Here is a 19665-nt window from a genome sequence, read left to right as displayed (position 1 = left end):
GCCCCTTGTTCAAAATAATCCAGACAGTCAAATTTTACCAAAAGACGCTCTCTGCTGAAGGGAGCATTCTCTTACTACGATTAAGCCCAAAGGACTTGTTCCCTCTTAGTTTTTGTGGTTCTTCCATACTTCTTCATTCTCCATCTTCCATTTCATCCACCTCAAGACTACATGCGTGAATAGAGGAAGGCTTCTGTTTGTTTAAATCGGTACACCAAAGCACAGGTACTCATTGGTAGCTTCCGCCCTATGCAGAAACCTCAGCACTATGAAATACAACGCTTCAGCCACTTATCTCTAAATCTGGCAACAGGGAAGCTAAGGGGTAAAGGTCAACTAGGACAATACCATATGAAACAATAATAGTCTTTCTGTGCTGGGGTTTTGTTTTAAGGGTTGAAAGGCCTTGAGAGGATGGGCATGAAGAGTTGAGAGGACAACAGACTTCCCAAGGTATTCTACAATTGTTTATAAAAGTTGAATGACTGTAAAGGAGGCCTGCCTGCTATATAGCTTTGAAAAGAATTGATTCCTTGTCCTAGTCCTTTAACCTACAACATTCCTCCAGTCCATGGAAGGGGGACTGGGATCTTTTCCAAAGGAAGTGCTGAAAACAATGACATTGGGTGAGCACAGACAATGAAGTCACATCTCCCACATGCATGACAAGTACTTTAATTATTAAATTGATATTTGATAGACAGGATTAAGGAAGAATGTAATCAATGACACTCATCTTTATCAATAATTGAAAAACAGTGATGCTTCTGTGAATACAGCTACACTTATGGAAAGCAATAGTGATGATTTCCAGAGAGGTTAAACTTCCAAATCCTGATCTGACCTATGTACATGGGACACTGTGCTTTGACTCCAAAGAAAAGAGAACAAACAGACCTCAAACTCAAACCAAATGAATAAAAGAAAATCTCCTCAAAATTTCAAATAATGGAAACAAAAATTCACAGAATCACAGATTGTCAGGGGCTGGAAGGGACCTCGAAAGCTTGTCCAGTCCAATCCTGTTGACAGAGCAGGATCATCTATACCAGATCACACAGGAATCCATCCAGGTAGGGTTTGAATATTTCCAGAGAGGAAGACTCCACAACTCCCCTGGGCAGCCTGTTCCCGTGTTCTGTCACCCTCACAGGGAAAAAGTTCATCTTCAAGTTTAAATGAAACTTACTGTGCTTCAACTTGCACCCACTGCCCCTTGTCCTGTCATCAGTCTTCACTGACCAGAATCTGGCTCCATCCTCGTGGCACTCACCCTTTACATATTTATAAATGTTGATAAGTTCACCTCTCAGTCTCCTTTTCTCCAAGCTAAAGAGCCTCAGCTTCCTCAGTCTCTCCTTGTAAGAGATATGTTCCATTCTCTTGATCATCTTTGTGGCTCCCCTCATGTATGAGAGTCAATGCCTGCTGGCTCCATCAGATATGCCCCACTTTCAAGAAGTTCCTAGTAGCCAGCCCATGTGGCTGCCTGCTGAACATGCTAGCTCTGAAGGCTTCAAACTCTCAGCTGCTTAATTTTTCTTTACCTAACTCAAAGCTCAGATTCATTGTGACAGCCATGTGAGTAAGCCTTTGATGGATGACAGATCTTGCCCTCAGCTACAGTGTGATGGTCAGGCAACTGTTCTAATGGTTTGTATGCTGAAGACAAATTCAGTTAGGCCAAGAAAAGTAACAAAATGCCACTTAGAATAATGGCATAGTTGGAAGGAACTCGTGCATTTCACTGGAAACAAACTCTGGCTTGGTATCAGTACTTTCTCTGCTGTTGTTTTTATATGCCAGTGTTAGCAAGTCCTTTCAGCTCTTTGCCTTCTACTGTATATATGCATCTTCAACTGCAGTCACATTTTACACAAAACGTGTGTATTAGCAAGAGTGTGTCCAGCAGATCAAGGGAGGTTCTCCTTCACCTCTACTCCACCCTGGTGAGATCTCATCTTGAGTACCGCATTCAGTTTTGGGCTCCCCAGTTTAAGAGGTATAGGGATCTGCTAGAGAGGGTCCACCAGAGGGCTATGAGGATGATGAGGGGACTTGAGGGTAGGCCTTAAGAGGAGAGACTGAGGGACCTGGGGCTGTTTAGTCTGGAGAAGAGAAGACTGAGAGGGGATTTAATCAATGTTTACAAATATCTGAGGGCTGGGTGTCAGGAGAGGGGGCTCTGCTTACTTGCTCCCTGGGATAGGACAAGGAGCATTGAATATAAGTTGCAGCACAGGAGGTTTCACCACAACACAAGGGGCAATTTCTTCACTGTAAGGGTCACAGAGCATTGGCAGAGACTCCCCAGAAAGGCTGTGGATTCTCCTCCTCTGGAGACTTTCAAGACCCATCTGGATGTGTTCCTCCGTGACCTGAGCTAGATTGTATGGTCCTGCTCTGTCAGGGGGGTTGGACTCGATGATCTCTTTGGGTGCCTTCCAAGCCCTGACATCCTGTGATCCTGTGAGAAACAGGGACAAGCAAAATAATGGGCCAAACTTACTGCGAAGCCACCACAGTAGTATCACTAAAAGCCTGGGACTCACTGCTGGCTGTGGGTCCTCAAGTTTCCCCAGCACCTTTCGTGATCAGTCTAATGCAGATGAATTCAGGCTTCAATTTTTCATAGATTACCTATTTTTGATGTGCAGAAATAGTGTAAATAAATACTGAAATACTTCCAGTCAAACACACTTTAGGTGTGTTTGACAACCTGCACATCATTGTCAAAGAGGAGTTAATTTAATTTCAAACACACCGTGTGAAAACTGCGACTTTAAATGGTTTTCTGATACTCATATACTCATGTAGAGGTTCCTCCAAGAATCCACACCAGCGTCCTCTCCCCATCCTTCTTCTACGAGCCCAAGCGAGCCAGCATTGAAGGGCGTGGAGCGGTGTACGACGCCGGTGTGATGAGGCACCTCCGGCAGCACAATCTCAAAGCCCCGCGGCAAGCAAAAGCTGAATCGCCGCACACTCCTCGTCCCCACTATGCCCTTCCGTGCAGCCTCAGGACAGGGGTGCAAAGCCCCCGCACGGAGCCGGACGGGTGGGGAGCAGCAGGGGCGAAAGGGTCCCAACCTACAGGCATGGCCACGGGCACGCCTCCCTTCTTTCTTTCCCGCCCTTTCCATTGACAGGAGAGGAGTGGTCGCCCTGAAGAGACGGGGAGGAAGCAACGCCCTCCAGTTAGGATTGAGCCCTAGTATAATTTTTTCTTTTTTCTCCTTCCTCTCTCCCCACTCATCTCCTTCCCGCCCCCCTCCCCCGAGGAGTGGCGCGGGCGAGTTAGCGCCCCGTGAGCTGCGAAGCAGCGGCGGCTGCATTTGGGGAGCCGTGTGCGTGAGGCAGGGGGAGCAGACGTGATTACTTCAGAATTTATTTAAAGACTGGTGGAAACCACTGCAGCGGCTTTCAGGGGAAGGCCACGCCGCGAAGAAGCACGCTGAGTCCAGCAGCACCCGTAACCAGCTCTCTCCAGCTTCAGCCCCGCCTTGCCCGCTGCTACCCACCCAGGCGGTGCTGCACGCCCAGGCCTCGGGCGCTTGCTTTTACCTAGCGTTTCCAAAGGCATGATATTAATTACACGCCTGGACTACTCAGATGGTAGATTTTACCGCTGCTTTGTCATTGCTGGATTACATCAGATGATACATTTTGTGACACTATATATCCGGTTAGATGAGATGTACCGGCGTTCGCCTGAACTCTAAATTACAATTTAGAGCTCTCATACGGCTTTCTACACAGGCGTCACCGCGTAATCAGCCAGTACTGCGGCGCAGAGGCAGCTGGCCCTTGGCCGGTGGTGGTGCCTCAGGCGTAGCAGGTTCTGCCCCTCGGCGCGGAGGCGCCAGGAGCCGCAGGACGGTTCGCAGTGTGTGCTGTCACGCACTCGCCATTTGTGACCTGGCGGGGGACTTGCCCAGCTCCCACTGCCCCGACTCCGGCGCCGCGGTTACTGCTCAGTTCCGCTGAGATCAGGCTGCGTACGGCGCCTGCAAGGCACCTTAGTCAGAGGATTTCTTTCTGTGAGGCTGATAGCGGCGTTTACTTTGGATCGTGCAGGCAGCCTTGCGTGCCGTACGGACTTCGGGCACGCAGAGGCATAATTAGCCTGGGAGGCAGAGAAGCCAGACATCTCTTAGTAAAATTTAACAAACGATGGGAAATAAAAGAAAGATGCTTTCGCCCTGGCCCCTCCTCCCTGTAGTCGGCTGTCTCCAGCTGCGAAGATGCTGTTGATAGAAAGGGGCTGCTGGTGCTTTAAGAGCCGCTCCCCCCGCTCCTGCTCCCGACAATGGTCTGAGCCGAGCTCTGCTTCCGAAAGCAAAATTTGTAATATGCCATTTTTCCCATGGATGCTTCTCCTCTTGGCTGCCGACGAAGTGACTGAAGAAAATGCTAAGATGCCAAGCTGCCAGTCTTGCCGGCGGATGGATGCGGGGGCTTGGGGTTCCTCGGAGCAACGCCTGTGTCACCATTGCTAGGAAGATGGCCCAGGAGTGCTTGGCTGTGTGAGACCCCGCTCGAAGCTGGTGGAGGCTGCGGTTGTTATTGATCAAGTGAAATAGCAGACGACGAAATACAAAAGCCACTAGGTACTGAAGCTTCTCTTTCTGAGTAAGATATTTCCTTCTTGGCCCTGATACCCTCTGTGAGGTTAGGTGCACATGCGAAATCTTGCTGTCTGCATCTTGCTGTAGTACTTGTGCCGTATTTAAATCCATTTCTGTAATCAGAGTTGGGGAAAATTCAGCCTAAAAATAGGTGAAGCCAAGGTGGTTTTTTTTTTTTTTTTTTTTTTTTTTTTTTTTTTTTTCCCCGAGTGTGTGTATGTGGTTGAGGGAGATATGAGAGTGAAAATAAGAAAGAATAAATAGTTGGAATGAGCCCTTTTTTATTTTTTCGAAGGTGCTGTGTTGCTCACACTCTCCTGTGTAGAAGGAGTGCATGATGCTTCTGTTAAAGGTGATATCATAGTTTAGTGGAGACTGGCAGGTAAGGAGTTAACTAGGAGGAGGAATATGCATGTAATGCAACTCAGACAATAGGAAGGATTTTCCTTACGGTATTACACCACACCACTGCCTAAGAGCGATTTTACTGAGAGCATCTGAAAAGACATAATTTCAGTAAGAATTGGTTTTATTAGCCACTGTATCTACGTAATGATTTGGAGAGAAAAAAAAAGCCTTGTAAATACGAAATATCTGGAATAGTCCAATGACATGAGTTTTCAATCTGATGTCACTGTGGATGGGCTAGAATGTACGGCAGTTAGATTGCTACTTTTTTTTCCTGCAGCAAAATTACAAGAAACTTGAAGTCACTCCTCAACCTTGGCATGCAAATCAAAAGTGATTAGACAGAACACAAGCATTTAAAACCAGTTATGGACAGAAAGGTGAGAGAGGAAAACTACATTCACATCTGAGGTGGTAGCCTTCAAAGTGAGCAAAATGAATAAGAGTTACAGTAGAGTCTTTGTCAGGCAGATGCCAACTGGTATGTCATCTCACTTCCAGAGCTTACTCCATTATAAGAAGTTCATCTGGACTTCTGAATTATTTGCAGGCTACATCAAATTGCAAGGTGTTTGTTACATCATTGACTTGAAAAAGCCCAAGAAATTCGAAGACTCTTGGACCATTGAGATAACAGAAGATGTCAGATGGGGTGGGGTCCAATGAGAAGAAAGACTGCAACTTTTTAATTTCCTAGTCTCATAGGATATGCACCACAGAAATTTAAAGTAGATTTAGAAAAAGCCAGTGTTAAGCATTCACTTTCACATCTGGTCTGTGCATAATTGTCAGCATTTATAGATAGAAGATGGTATAAGAGAACTGCCAGCTATCTAGTTGATAATGGACTAGCTCCTGAAAAGGAGCTTTATGTAACTCTTCACAAGGGATGGACATATCCTCTGCTGTTTGTTAGTCATCTGGATGTCTAAACCTAGTTGCTGAATTCCTCATTGAGCTAATACTGAGTTCACTCTTGATGTAGACATAATGCAGCCAGTGTTATGCTGTCACGTTTTTTTTCATACAACCTGGAAAATCTTTAATGCAACGACAGTGAACCATGTTCTTTCCCCCTCACATAGAACAGATCACATTAAACAGCTGTTACTTTTTTTGCTCCTGCAAAATGGTGGGAAACTTGTGGCTCACCTATGTTAGTGACTTCTCCAACAATCTACACGGATACAAAACCACTGAAGTCCATGATAAAATTTCCATTAATTTTAACAGTTGGATTAGACTCCATGTTAATGGTGGAAGAAAACACTGAAGTAGGGACAAATCAACCCAAAATAGATTATACAATAGATAATGTAGTAGATATACAATGGATGAGAGAATGTATTTAGAGAACTTTAATGTGCTGCTTTGCAGGCTGCTTTTGTGTGTGGCCTTTCGCATCTAAAACTACTACTAAAATAAGAACTTGGACTCTGTTTCATGTTAGAAGAATTCTAAATGTATTGAATTACCTTAAAGTATTTTTCTAGGGAACCTGTATATGCAATATGGATTTTAAGGCAAGCACTAATTTGTCAGTATCCTGCTCCCCCTTCGGAACCTCTCAGGGAGTTTGGGTTAGTCATAAGGTGCTGCACAAGTTCAGTATCTGTTGCAGTCCTTGAGAGTTCTGAGTGCTTCATGTGCCTCCTTGAACAAGAGAATTGTAATGTCTACTCTGTGGCTCCTGATGAATCTAAGAAACAATGTTTGTTTAACAATAATAAAGTGCTGGTGACTTAATGTGTATTTTGTTGAGAGATCATTCTACTTTGCATACGGAATACTGGCTCAAGTGGTAAATAAACTCTTACTGCAGATATACTAAGGTCAGTATCAATGGAGCTTTTGTGTTTGAAGAAAAAGGAACACATTTTGAAAGTCTTATTTTTGTTGACTTAGATCAGTCAAGCGTAGCTTTAGTTGGGTTGTATTACTACAAGGCAAGTCAGCCTTTTTCTGGCAAAGGAACAAAAAATGTTTATTTTTTAAATAAAGACATATAATGCATACTTACATCTTAATGAATCATATGGCACCTCATGGGGCCCTTCCCCTTCCTTGACTGTATGGCAAGTATTGCACACAGTTATGTATCTGAGATTTTATTATGAATTTTTGTGGTCTTGAAGTTAGAAGACACAGGTCTTTAGTCTACCTCTTGCTGTTCTTAACACCTACTGAAAGAAATTCCATCGCCATCAATGTTGTTTCATTGCTACCTCTGTTTCCATATGAATAACACTGTACCTTCAGTCATATCTTGATGGAGAAAGATGGCTTCCACTTAGTATTGTGTTTCTGCAACTGTAGTTGTGTGGCCTGTTCTTTACTTGCTCTTCAGGGTCGTTAATGAAGGTCTTCATCATTAACTGTTTCCTCTTCAATTTCTCCCCCAACTCCTTTTCTGACTCAGTTTTCTTGGCGCAATAGTTCTCTAGTGGCACAAGGAGATGCATGTTCTTGCATGGTTGGGCATCACTGGTGTAATTAATTTGAGGTATCAGATTAGGAAACAAAGTCGTATGCATCCATCATCTTTTCCTCCACATAGCCAAAGTCTTGGTTAAAAAAATACACTTCTGTAAATTACTTCAGAGAGAATTCATTCAGTCTCTGCAGCTAAATCCTGACAGCTGGTTATAGATTTGAGAAGGTGGCAAGTCTGTGTTTCTTCATTCTCTGGTTTGTTTGGAGTTTTGTGTGTTTGATTGCTTTTTGAGAAGATGGTGTTACAAAGGCTACTTATTTATTTTCTCTTCCTGATGAGAATATGATGTGTTTGTATTATTATTTCTCATGAATGGCACAGTCAGAAAACTTCATGAATGTGCCAAGCACCTCATAGAATCAGGTTGAAAGAGACCTCCAAGATCATCCAGTCCAACCTATCACCCAGCCATATGCAGTCAGCTAGACCATGGCATTAAGTGCTTCATCCAGGCTTTTCTTGAGCACCTTCAGGGACAGCAACTCCTCCACCTCCCTGGCCAGCCCATTCCAATGGCAGATCATTCTCTCTGTGAATAATTTCCTCCTAATATTGAGCCCATACCTCCCCTGGCACAACTTGAGACTGTGTCTCCTTGTTCTGTTGCTGGTTGCCTGGGATGCCTTATCTTGTAAATGCTGACTTGGTAATACATTATGATCTTGAATAGGACCAAATTCAATGTTTGAATTTTGGGGGAAAATACTTATTTACATAGAGTGTTTCTTTGCTTTAAATTCTAGAAGGAGCATATACTTCTTAAGTATTGCCATACCATGCACATGTGTTCCCCTTCCAAGCTGGCTTCAGTAGCTTTTCAGTTTTCATTCTAAAACCATGTTTTCATTATTGGCTTTGCTGTGATTCACTGGGTGGGTGAAAAAAATGGAAGTATTACAATCTTCACATCCTTCCCAAAGTATAAGTGAAGCCACGGAAGTTGAGTTAGAAGACTTTTTAAATGTTTAAAATTAAAAAAATGTTCTGAGGTGTGGCATTAAAATATTCAATCTATTTTTTTTTGTTGATTTTTTTTTTTAAATTTATAGTTTCTGGGAAAGAGTAATTGTCTACGTTTCCAAGTAGAAGCACAGATTGTTTAAATTTGGATCACTGAAAAGTACATGTTCATTTCCTGTCCTCAAGGTTACATTTTCAGATTTCTCTCATTTGTGATTTTATTTTTTTTTTAGAGGGGGAACGACTGGATTTTGGTTTTGTTTTTAGTATCACTCAGAGATAGGATGTGTAGTGCAAATAGCAGTATCTGAAAATGTGGCCATACTTGTAATCAAGTGTAACTGGGGTGTATTATTTAATGACAGTTTGCTTTAATTTTTGTAGATGTCTTCCAAGTATATAGAGCCCCAAATTCTCCACAAGGCAGACATCATCGAAGTAATACCAAACTTCTTTTTTCCTTTTTTTTCCTTTTCTTTTTGAAGTAAAATCAAACTTCTTTTTTCTTCTTTTTATTTTCTTTTTGAAGTAAATTCAAATTTGTTTTTGCCTTTTTTTTTCTTCTTTTCCCCCTTTTTTCTTTTTTTCCCATTTTTTTAAATTACTTTTTGGCATGGATGCAATGGGAGGAGCATCAGTGTGGGTGGGTGGGTTGTTTGCTTGGTTTTTGTTTGTTACTTTGTTTAGGCTTTCTATTTGCTTGTTTGTTTCCATTTTTGTTTTGTTTTAGTTTAGAGTTAATCTCCAGCCTTATTTAAATGTATATTAACTTTCAGAATCTCTGTGGTTAGTGAGTGAATTCTCAGAATTTAGTTCTCTCCAAAGACATGGAATTGTTCAGTGTGGAAGAGACCTTTGGAGACCATCTGTGCCAACTCCTTGCCCAAACGCTGGACTAACTGCAAAATAAGATCATGTTGCTCAGTGCAGGTTGGGGAAAAGAGAAAAAATAAAAGAAGATTCAGTGATTGCTGCAGATTTGATTGTGAAGCTTAAAGCAGACCTTATTGCTGTCTACAGCTACCTGAAAGGAGATTGCAGCTGGGTGAGGGTTGGTCTCCTCTGGTAGGCAACCAGCAATAGAAGAAGGTGACACAGTCTCAAGTTGTGCTGAGGGAGGTCTAGGCTGGACGTTAGGCGGAAGTTCTTGCCAGAGAGAGTGATTGGCATTGGAGTGGACTGCCCAGGGAGGTGGTGGAGTTGCCGTCCCTGGAGGTGTTCAAGCAAAGCCTGGATGAGGCACTTAGTGCCATGGTCTAGTTGACCGGCTAGGGCTGGGTGCTAGGTTGGCCTGGATGATCTTGGAGGTTTCTTCCAACCTGCTTGATTCTATGATTATATATGCGTGGATCTGTTATTCCTGAACTCTGTGTGTTTATGTATACCCAGTGAGTCCAGGATGCATGCTGTCTGTGCATATGAAAACTGGATTAATGAATATATAGTGAAATGTTTCTGAGATCTCTGTAACTTAGAGATCAGCCACAAAACCACGTGGCATAATAGGTCTCAAATGTAATAGAAGCGGGAATGCTGATAGCCTTATTCTGAGCCTTTAAGACCTGCAGCATGGAACGTGGTTGTGTCTCCACTAAATACAATGGGAAAATGTGTGTATTTTTCACAGAAAGAATGTCTGTTTCTTGTTATTTTGCTAAAGAGATCACTTTCACTATTTAGTGGTTGGATTCTGTCTTCTATAAACTCTACTTTGTCTGAATAGAATTTTATAGTCTGTGATTAGTTGGGCAAGAGTAGGTAGTTATAGTGATTCCTTGTGATTATAGTATAGGAAATATTTTAATTGATTCTATTATGGAAACAGAGCAAAACCCACTGGGGCTTTGGGATTTTTTTAATCACTGAAAGGAGATTTACAATTCAAAGTTACATAGAAGTAAAACCAGACGTTGCCCTCTTCCCTCACTGCAAATGAAAAAATAAAATTATACAGGGTATGACCATGTTAGCAACCAGACCTAACTGTTCACAGCAATACTATTTTATGTTTTAGTGTGAATCCCTCAGGTTTTTTTTCCACCTGCATTGTCTTGTCTTGGTTCCCTATGAGCTTTTGGTGTGTGCAAATGAAGTTTCTTTCATCTATAATTAAACTGGAAGCTTACTTATAAATCTCATGCCCTGATCCCTTGTGTGAACAACATCATAATGTAGTTAGCCAAGATTTGTCTCATACACAATAAGAAGGCTCTGGAAATTTCAAGAAATATTGTTAGCTTCCTGATGTGATTCACTCCCTACATAAAGATCTAAATGCATATGTACCCTCCTGTTTGTCCTCAGCTGGAAATCATCTGCTCCTAAATTGTGATCAGTCTGTTTGCTGAGATTCTTCCACTACTTTGGCTGAAGTCCTTTCTTTGCTTTACCTGCCTCTCTCTGCTTTTTTTTTGCAGCCTCTCTTGATGATCATCCATTTTATTTTTTCTTTCTGTTTTCTTTCTCTAAAAATTCTTCAGATATTCTCAGTATTTTTATCCCTTTCTGCTGTCAAGGGCAGCAAAGCTGGTGAAAGGCCTGGAACACAAACCCTGCGAGGAGAGACTGAGGGAGCTGGGGTTGTTTAGCCTGCAGAAGAAGAGGCTCAGGGATGACCTCATTGCTGAAGGGAGGCTGTAACCAGGTGGGGGTCGGTCCCTTTTGCCAGGCAACTAGCAACAGAAGAAGGGGACACAGTCTCAAGTTGTGCCAGGGGAGATCTAGGCTGGATGTTAGAAGGAAGTTCTTGGCAGAGAGAGTGATTGGCATTGGAATGGGCTGCCCAGGGAGGAGGTGGTTGAGTCACCATCCCTGGAAGTGTTCAAGCAAAGCCTGGATGAGCCACTTAGTGCCATGGTCTAGTTGACTGGCTAGGGCTGGGTGCTAGGTTGGACTTGGAGGTCTCTTCCAACCTGGTTGATTCTATGATTCTATCTCACTTTGCTGAGATAAAAATCTTCCTATAGTTACTACAATAACAGTTTCCAGAAAGAAACCTTTAGTTGTGTTTTAGGCTACATTAGCTGTGCTTCTTCAGTCATACTAGAAGAACAATTTTGATTCTCTGAATGTTGTCATTGGGTAGATATAATCTATTATTAACAGTCTTTATTTCAATCTGAGCTTTGAGAGCTGTTACAACTTTAGGTTTCTGGGTTTCTTTCCATCTGCTGAACACTGTATCTCATAGCATAAGCTTCTCCCCAGGTAGGAACTGAGGTTTTGAGGTTTTATATAACAAGCTGAAGAATGATACTAGGTCATATTGTTTGGTCTCCTCAGGACTGGGTTTACAAAGCATCAGTGATTCTGCCTTTGATAATTCAGTTTACACAAGATAATTGCAGGGATGATAATTAGTTATTGACCTCTTACTGGAGAGCTCACTGGAGAATAAATACACCTGAGGGTGGGAATAACTAGATGGAAAAAATAGATTAACTTTGCATCATTAAGGCAGCATGACACTGGTACAGTGGTTAGCCTGAGCTGTACTGTAGAAATGCCTAGAGCAGGACTAAATCTGGCAATTAATAGCAACTATTGGCATCAATACCAACAATTCAACAATGGCCTTAAGTTAGAGAGGGGAGGATATCGGTGATAAAGGAGTCTACAATTGCAGAGGAATTGCCATTTTAGGAGAGCATTATTTAAAAAATATACTAATTATAAACATTCTATTACCTTCCATCTTCTTCCACCCATTCCTCTTTTGGTTTTGGAAGAGGATTGGAAGCCTTTGCTTTGTGGAATTAGTCACTGTATTTAATCCCTGCCTGTTGACCATCTGATTAACATTGCTAGCACAAAGTTGAAAGATGGAACAGTGCAATCTACTAACTGCGACAGTGTGACAGAGTTAACTCCTCTCATGAAATCATCTCAAATGTTTTTTTTCTAGTGAAGAGGTTTTCCTTTGATTTATGGTTTGTTTTTTTGTTTTTCAAAGAAATGATGTGTGAAGTGATGCCGACGATAAACGAGGACACCCCAATGAGTCAGCGGGGGTCCCAAAGCAGCGGGTCGGACTCAGATTCTCACTTTGAGCAGCTGATGGTGAACATGCTGGATGAAAGAGACCGTCTCCTTGATACTCTTCGGGAGACACAGGAAAGCTTGTCACTTGCCCAGCAACGCTTGCAGGATGTTATCTATGACAGAGACTCCCTTCAGCGACAGCTTAACTCAGCACTGCCCCAGGTATGTAGATTATGAGGATTTCTTTGTTCATTTCACTTATTGAATGTCACTTGCTGTAACCCTAATCAGTGCTGATTCCTTGAGGCCCAAATTCTGCTCTCATTGAGGTCAGCTGTGGAACTTCTATCAATTTAATAGTATCTCTTTGGGATCTGGCTTCTCTTCAAAGTTAAGAGTAGGAGTAATTCTGTTGACTTCAAGGAGAGCAAAATGAAGGCATATAGCTACTGGTTCTTTTGACTGTTGCTCTAGCATTTAGAACAAATCAGGGATCATTTAAATTAAAGATCTAATGGTGGGAATGAAGAAAAAAGAATTGAAGTTGTTTCCAAAAGACTCTATTCCAAGTAAGGTTTCTAACTAGTGTTACAAAAAACTAGCTTATGTAGGTTAAATAAGATACTGCAGAAAGCCACAGGAACTACAAAGTTAGTTACTTCTATTAAAATAGTGATTTGGCATCATATCAATATAATATTATTTTTCAATATACTAGAATTGAAAACAGAGGAACACTTGAATCAGTATATCTAGCCAGAGGTTTGAAATACATTGTGATTCAAGAATCATTTTCTCTCCATACTTTCTTATCTTACAACTGTCACCTACTAGAGAATTTGATTGTAACCACAAGGACCTGGACATACTGGCCTGTGCAAAGTTGTGTACCTGTGAGAAAGAAGGAAGACAGATTCAGATGTGTGATTGGAATAAGGAAGTGTGATTTAAGAGGTTAAAAGATGAATCAAATGACTGAGAAATTTCTTAAAGACAGAAAACAAAAAAGGCACCTACTGGAATAGGGAACACAAGCAGTTGCTTAAGGGCTAACCCCAGCAGGTTATTGGAATGTCTTGGGATAGGGATGAAAAAGAGAGACTGTAATCAGTTGAAGAATAACATTAGTGACTTCAGCATTAGCTCCAGGCAGTAAGAATGACCACATTTGATTTGCCTTAAACAAAAAGGAGTAGCAAAGATATTTCTATACAGTAAAATCAAGGGATTTTTCTTCTGTCTAATTTGTGGGCAGTTTTTGCTTCTTTTCCAATTGTGTCTCTTCATAGAGAAGTGTGTAAGGCTAAGTGAAAGGACAGCATATATCCTTTATTCAAAAGTTTATTATAGAAATATGAAAAACAGGACAGGAGGTTCTGCCTCTGTGAACCCCTGTTTGGCTTGCCACTTATGACAGAGCACTCTAACTCAGACCATGGTGAGGTATTTTCTACTGAGCCCTTCCAAGTGTCTAAGACTTACTGTTTCTGTCTCTCCAGGAGACTAGCTAAGAAAACAATATTCAGAGTCTAAAAGAAGTAGACAGTCTAAGGAGCTGGGTCGTGATAGGATTTTACTCTTTGTTTCTTCTAGTAAGTAGTGGTGGGGATGTGGTTTTGAGTGGTAGCTGTGTGCTTCCTATAAGTAATTAATTTTTTGGGTAAACTCTTTACCATGTACTATTAAGAATGCATATATCAGGTAGCATTCATCCATACATCTGTAGCATTCATCCATATATCTGTGTAGAGGTGTGGGTTTCCCATATGAGAAACTGTGTGGCATACTGCTTACACTTTTGAGCAGAACCAGACTTTTCCCCCATCACTCTAGAGTGAGTAATCCTGTAGAAATCTGTTCGTGTAAGTACAAAACACTGGCCTAAGTTTCTGAACAGCCTCCCAAGAAAAGAACTTCCATACTATTTAGCTTCCTTTCTGTTTTGAGTAGTAGAAAGTTCAGTTCTTCAGTTACAACTTCCTCAAGCATATTTGCCCGTAATCTTCTCAAAATTGTCTAGATGATGTCATCTGTACTGATTTTCTCGTAAAATAATAGTAAAATCCTGATTTTTTTGTAGTGACATTCCAAAAAATGAAATAATACTGAAAAAATACAATTTATGTAATTGCAAGACTTTTCATGAATCATAAGAATTATAATAATTAGAAATGTGCTCTGATAGTGCTGAACCAGGTTTGTTTTGTGGTTATTGTGTTGGTTCGTTTTTGAAAGACTAAATAATATCCAGGTATGGAAGTTGTTGAGATAATATTATAGGAAGATGTTCATAGGTCATCACTCTGAAATCAAGTATGTGTATTTTGTTCATTAAGAATGTACTTAGTGATTGAGTTAAAAATTAATCTAATATTCATAGAATCATAGGATGTTAGGGGCTGGAAGGGACCTCAAAACATCATCTGGACCAGCCCCACTGCCAGAGCAGGATCACCTAGAGCAGATCACACTGGAACATATCTAGATGGTTCTTGACTATCTCCACAGAGGGAGACTCCACAACTTGCCTGGGTACCAGGTTCCAGTGCCCTGTCACCCTCACAGGGAAAAATTCTTCCTCAGGTTCACGTGGAGCCTCCTATGCCTCAGCTTCCGCCCCTTGCCTTGTCATCAGGCATCACAAAGCAGAACCTGGTTCTATTCTCCTGGGTCTCGTCCCTTACATATTTGTAAACATGCATGAAGTCACCCCGTTGTCTCCGCCTCTCCAAGCTAAAGAGCCCCAGGTGCCTCAGACTCTCCTCATAAGGAAGATGTTCAACTTCTTTCATCATTTTTTTGTGGCTCTGTGCTGAAGTCTCTCAAGCAGCTCCCTGTCCTTCTTGAACTGGAAGGCCCAGAACTGGACACAGTACTCCACATGAGGCCTCACCAGGGCAGAGTAGTTAGAGTACAAAATTGTAGTATGGCTGAGGATGAAATAGACCCTCTAGAGTCCCTTTGCTCAGTGTTTCTGCTCCAGTAGTGTTGCTAAGAGCAGACTGCTCAAGATTATGTACAAGTGGCTTCTGAATGTCTGTAAGTAGACTCCACATCATCTCTGGGCAACCTGTGCCTGTGCTCAGTCTCCCTTAGAATAAAAAGTGTTTTCTGGTGTTGAAGAGGAACCTTAGAAAGTTTGTGCTTATTGCCTCTTGAACATTGTGTTACCAGAAACAGGGATAACAATGTAATCCTAGCTAGTAGCTGTGCAAGATGCTAAGTTAGAACAACTTTAAGAGCACTTTAAAATGCTAAAATGGATCCTGGTGGTGGCCCAAGTCATGACAATCTCTATAATAGTTGTCACCTTTCTTTCTCTTGTCCTGCGCTGGGGATTTAGGTAGGCATCACATCATTAAAGGATTGATGAAAATGTGTTAAGATCTTTTCACTCTGAGTGAGTTACTTTGAATCTGGACTAGTAACAGAAATACATTGTGGATGATTCTGAGGAAAATTACAAGCTAAGTTTTCAGTTTTCATTGGTTTTATTTTTAATTCCAGTGTTTATAGAATTTTAGTAAAAACATGAATATTTTTAATTCCTTTGAATCAAAAGAAAATATTGACACATAATCTATTTTTACTTTACAAGTAATAGTGGTATTGCAACTTTTTTTTTTTTTGCTTTGCGCTTATTTTGTCAAATCAACTTTTAAACTGTTGCTAAAGAGTTTTTTCAGGCTGGGGACAGAGTGGCTGGAGAGCAGCCAGGCAGAAAGAGACCTGGGAGTACTGGTAGGTAGTAGCTGAACATGAGGCAGCAGTGTGCCCAGGTGGCCAGGAGAGCCAATGGCATCCTGGCCTGCATCAGGAACAGTGTGGCCAGTAGAACAAGGGAGGTTATTCTTGCCTTGTACTCAGCACTGGTCAGGCTACACCTTGAGTACTATGTCCAGTTCTGGGCTTCTCAATTCAAGAGAGATGTTGAGACATTGGAACGTGTCCAGAGAAGGGTGACAGAGCTGGTGAGGGGCCTGGAACACAAACCCTGTGAGGAGAGGCTGAGGGAGCTGGGGGTGTTAAGCCTGGAGGAGACTCGGGAGTGACCCCATTGCTGTCTACAACTACTTGAAAGGAGGTTGTAGCCAGGTAGGGGTTGGTTTCCTCTTCCAGGCAACTAGCAACAGAACAAGGGGACATAGTCTCAAGTTGTACTGGAGGAAGTCTAGGCTGGGTGTTAGGAGGAAGTTGTTGGCAGAGAGAGTGATTTGCATTGGAATGGGCTGCCCAGGGAGGTGGTGGAGTCACCATCCCTGGAGGTGTTCAAACAAAGCCTGGATAAGGCACTTAGTGCCATGGTCTAGTTTATTGTCTAGAGCTGGGTGCTTGGTTGGACTGGATGATCTTGGAGGTCTCTTTTCCAACTTGGTTGATTCTATGAGTCTATACAGTTTAAAGTTCAACAGATCTTAGAGATTCTTTTGCAAGGCTGAAAAGCCTGTGATAATCAGAATTTGAAAGTAAATGTCATAGATGAAATATTGTCCCAGTTGAAAACTTTAGGTCATGACCTGTATTTATTGACTAGTGCTTTGATATTTATAGTAAAACATTTATTTTGATCAGTTTTTGAGTAGAAAAACTGATTTTAGAGAAAATTAATCAATTATGGAAATGACATACCCTCACTGACACTGCTTTAGTTATCCTAATATTTTCAAGTGGGTAAAAGATGGTGGTGCAGAGTTTTTCTTGCTTTAAGCAAGGCATGAAATATATGGTCCTTTATTTACCAAATCTTCCCTTTGTGTGTTTTCATCTCTTTTACTGGGCAGTTGCTGAGTTTTAAGTAAAGAATGTATAAGTTCTGGTTTGACTGAGCATTTATGTTAGTAGATTTTAATATTTATCTTCATGTTCTGGTGATGGGAATCTACACACACACCCCCACACACCCCCCCCATTCTGTATCTTCTGCAGTACAGTTTGCTCTGGAGAATATCTGAAAGTTAAGTATGCAGTCTTTATCACATAGAAGAAAATGGGAATATCAGTCTCATAAATTCGGACAGTTCATTCTGTAAGATGTGTAGGGTGAACCTAGAGATGCTTGCGTTTTGCTTCTCATTATTATAAAAGAACCTTAATGTTTAGGTTGGCTGGTTAACTTTTAGGTAGCTGAAGTTACATGAGATAAACTCTTTGTATATGGTTTCTTCTGGTTGCCAGTCAACTCAGCAATGTGCTCAAGTGGCCAAGAAGGCCAATGTCATCCTGGCTTGTATTAGAAACCCTGTGGCCATCAGGGACAGGAGGTGATCATCCCCCTGTGCTCAGCACGGGTGAGCACCTCAAGTGTTGTGTTCAGTTCTGGGCCACTCACTGCAAGAGGGTCATTGAGGATCTGGAATGTGTTCAGAGAAGGGCAACGATGCTCATGAAGGGCTTGGAGCACCTGGGCTACAAAGAGGGGCTGGGGGAGCAGGGGCTGTTCAGTCTGGAAAAGAGGAGGCTGAGGGAAGACTTCATTGCTTTCTCCAGCTACCTGAAGGGAGGTTGGAGCAAGGAGGGGATAGCCTCTTCTCTGTGGTGTCAAGGAAAAGGACCAGAGGAAATGATTGCAAGCTGCACCATAGGAGGTTCAGGCTGGATGCTAGGAAATACTTCATGGCAGAGAGGTTTCTCCATCATTAGAATGGGCTGCCCAGGGCAGTGATGGAGTCATTGTCCCTGGAAGTGTTCAAGCAGTGTGTGCTTAGGGACATAGTTTAGTGCTGAGCCTTCAGTGCTGGGTGGAGTTTTGGACTTGAAGGATCTTAGGGGTTGGAAGGGACCCAAGTTGATCATCAAGTCCAACCCCCATGGATTTCACCTAAGCTATTAATTGGTAGATACAATAATTCAATAATAAAACCAGTAATAGAAATATGCTCCCTGATCATTAAGGTTTTATTTTATCTAATGAGATGCCACTTACAGAAATGCTTACTGGAGACACAATAGAAGAGAAAATCTAAAGAAGGAAATGTAATGACCTTGTTTTATTGAACCAGTTTATGTAATTTGATCAATATTAAGCTTTAATAGGATTGTGATTAGAGAGTTTTGTTGGTAGCCTTGTACTTTGTTGCAGTACTGATGAACAATGAGTGTTTTGCCTGCCAGAGACAGGAAAGGTATGGGAAGACAACAATAAGTCATTAGGGCCTTATTCTGAGGTTGCATTTCCTGTTTAAATGTGTGTACATGTAGTTTATAGGCACAAAATAGTGACGTACATAGAGATGCATACTGTGACATCAATAAGAAAATAAAATAGCTCACCAGGAAAAAATATAAACACCTTTTGAAATCATTGAAAATAAATTTTCTTCCTTTAAAATTGACCATGTGCTAAGCAATTTCAGGTATTAGCTGTTTGGGTAGAAATAATATTTTGATCCATAGTATTGTTCTTAAAATAACTTTTGTTCTTGTGGTGAAGGTGGAACGATGGCTTTACACTCTAGGTTATTTCTTTCTCACTATACTGAAGAACACAGAGTACCAAAGACATCCTGTACATTTGAATGAGTAATCAGTATTCTTTTTGAGTACTAAAAACCTTTTCTTGCACAAAGGGCTTTTGTAAGGTCTCTCATCAATTTTCTTCATATTGCAAGGTGTTTTTTCTCATGTTTCTACAGAATAAATTAAGAATTCCAAGAAATTGTTGCCCTTGTGGGGGCAAGCAGCGACCTGGTTCAGGAACGTGACGGTGACCAGTTCTTGGCCACTCGTGACCATGGCTCACACACACCGATGCGGTGGAGAACAAATGGCGTTTATTCATGTACAATGCTGGGTTATATAGTGTGAAGATAAACACCATTTCCGTCTGCTTACATCACTACTAAATATTATTGGTTATGGCAGTAAGGAGAGGGGCCCCTGTCTTTCCGTACATCCCGTTATCTTCCGGACGCCAGACCCTAGCTGCCCACATCTCCCCCCTCCCTATGCTCAATAAGACTAGCTAAAATATAACATTTTCTTAAAGGTATAAAATTGTAGAAAAGTATAAAATTCTATATAGAAAGAGCATAGAAAAATAGTCACAGTATTAAAAGATCTTAACAGCAAACTTCAGTAGTCAGGCACTTTAAATGAGGTACTGTTGAGAACAGTGTAGTGCAACCAAGTGTAGTTAGTGTAAAAGTATGAGATGAGAACATTCTTCACGTTATCGTTAGTAAACACCCAAAGTGC

General features: G+C 41.6%; 1 protein-coding gene across 1 annotated transcript in view; it reads left to right on the top strand.

Moving 5' to 3' along the window:
* The first annotated feature begins 3653 nt into the window (after window positions 1-3653).
* The window catches only part of LOC135174811 (liprin-alpha-2-like), a 485381-nt gene continuing 469369 nt past the window's right edge, over window positions 3654-19665 (top strand). The window contains 2 exon segments of the mRNA XM_064142364.1: window positions 3654-4610; window positions 12443-12693. Of these exon segments, the coding sequence (XP_063998434.1) occupies window positions 12445-12693 (249 nt within the window). The 5' untranslated portion in view covers window positions 3654-4610; window positions 12443-12444.

This window comes from Pogoniulus pusillus, chromosome 4 (genome assembly GCF_015220805.1).
Source record: "Pogoniulus pusillus isolate bPogPus1 chromosome 4, bPogPus1.pri, whole genome shotgun sequence".
Taxonomy (NCBI): Eukaryota; Metazoa; Chordata; class Aves; order Piciformes; family Lybiidae; genus Pogoniulus; species Pogoniulus pusillus.
Note: the sequence above shows the minus strand (reverse complement) of the source record. Positions and strands in the feature narration are given on the sequence as shown.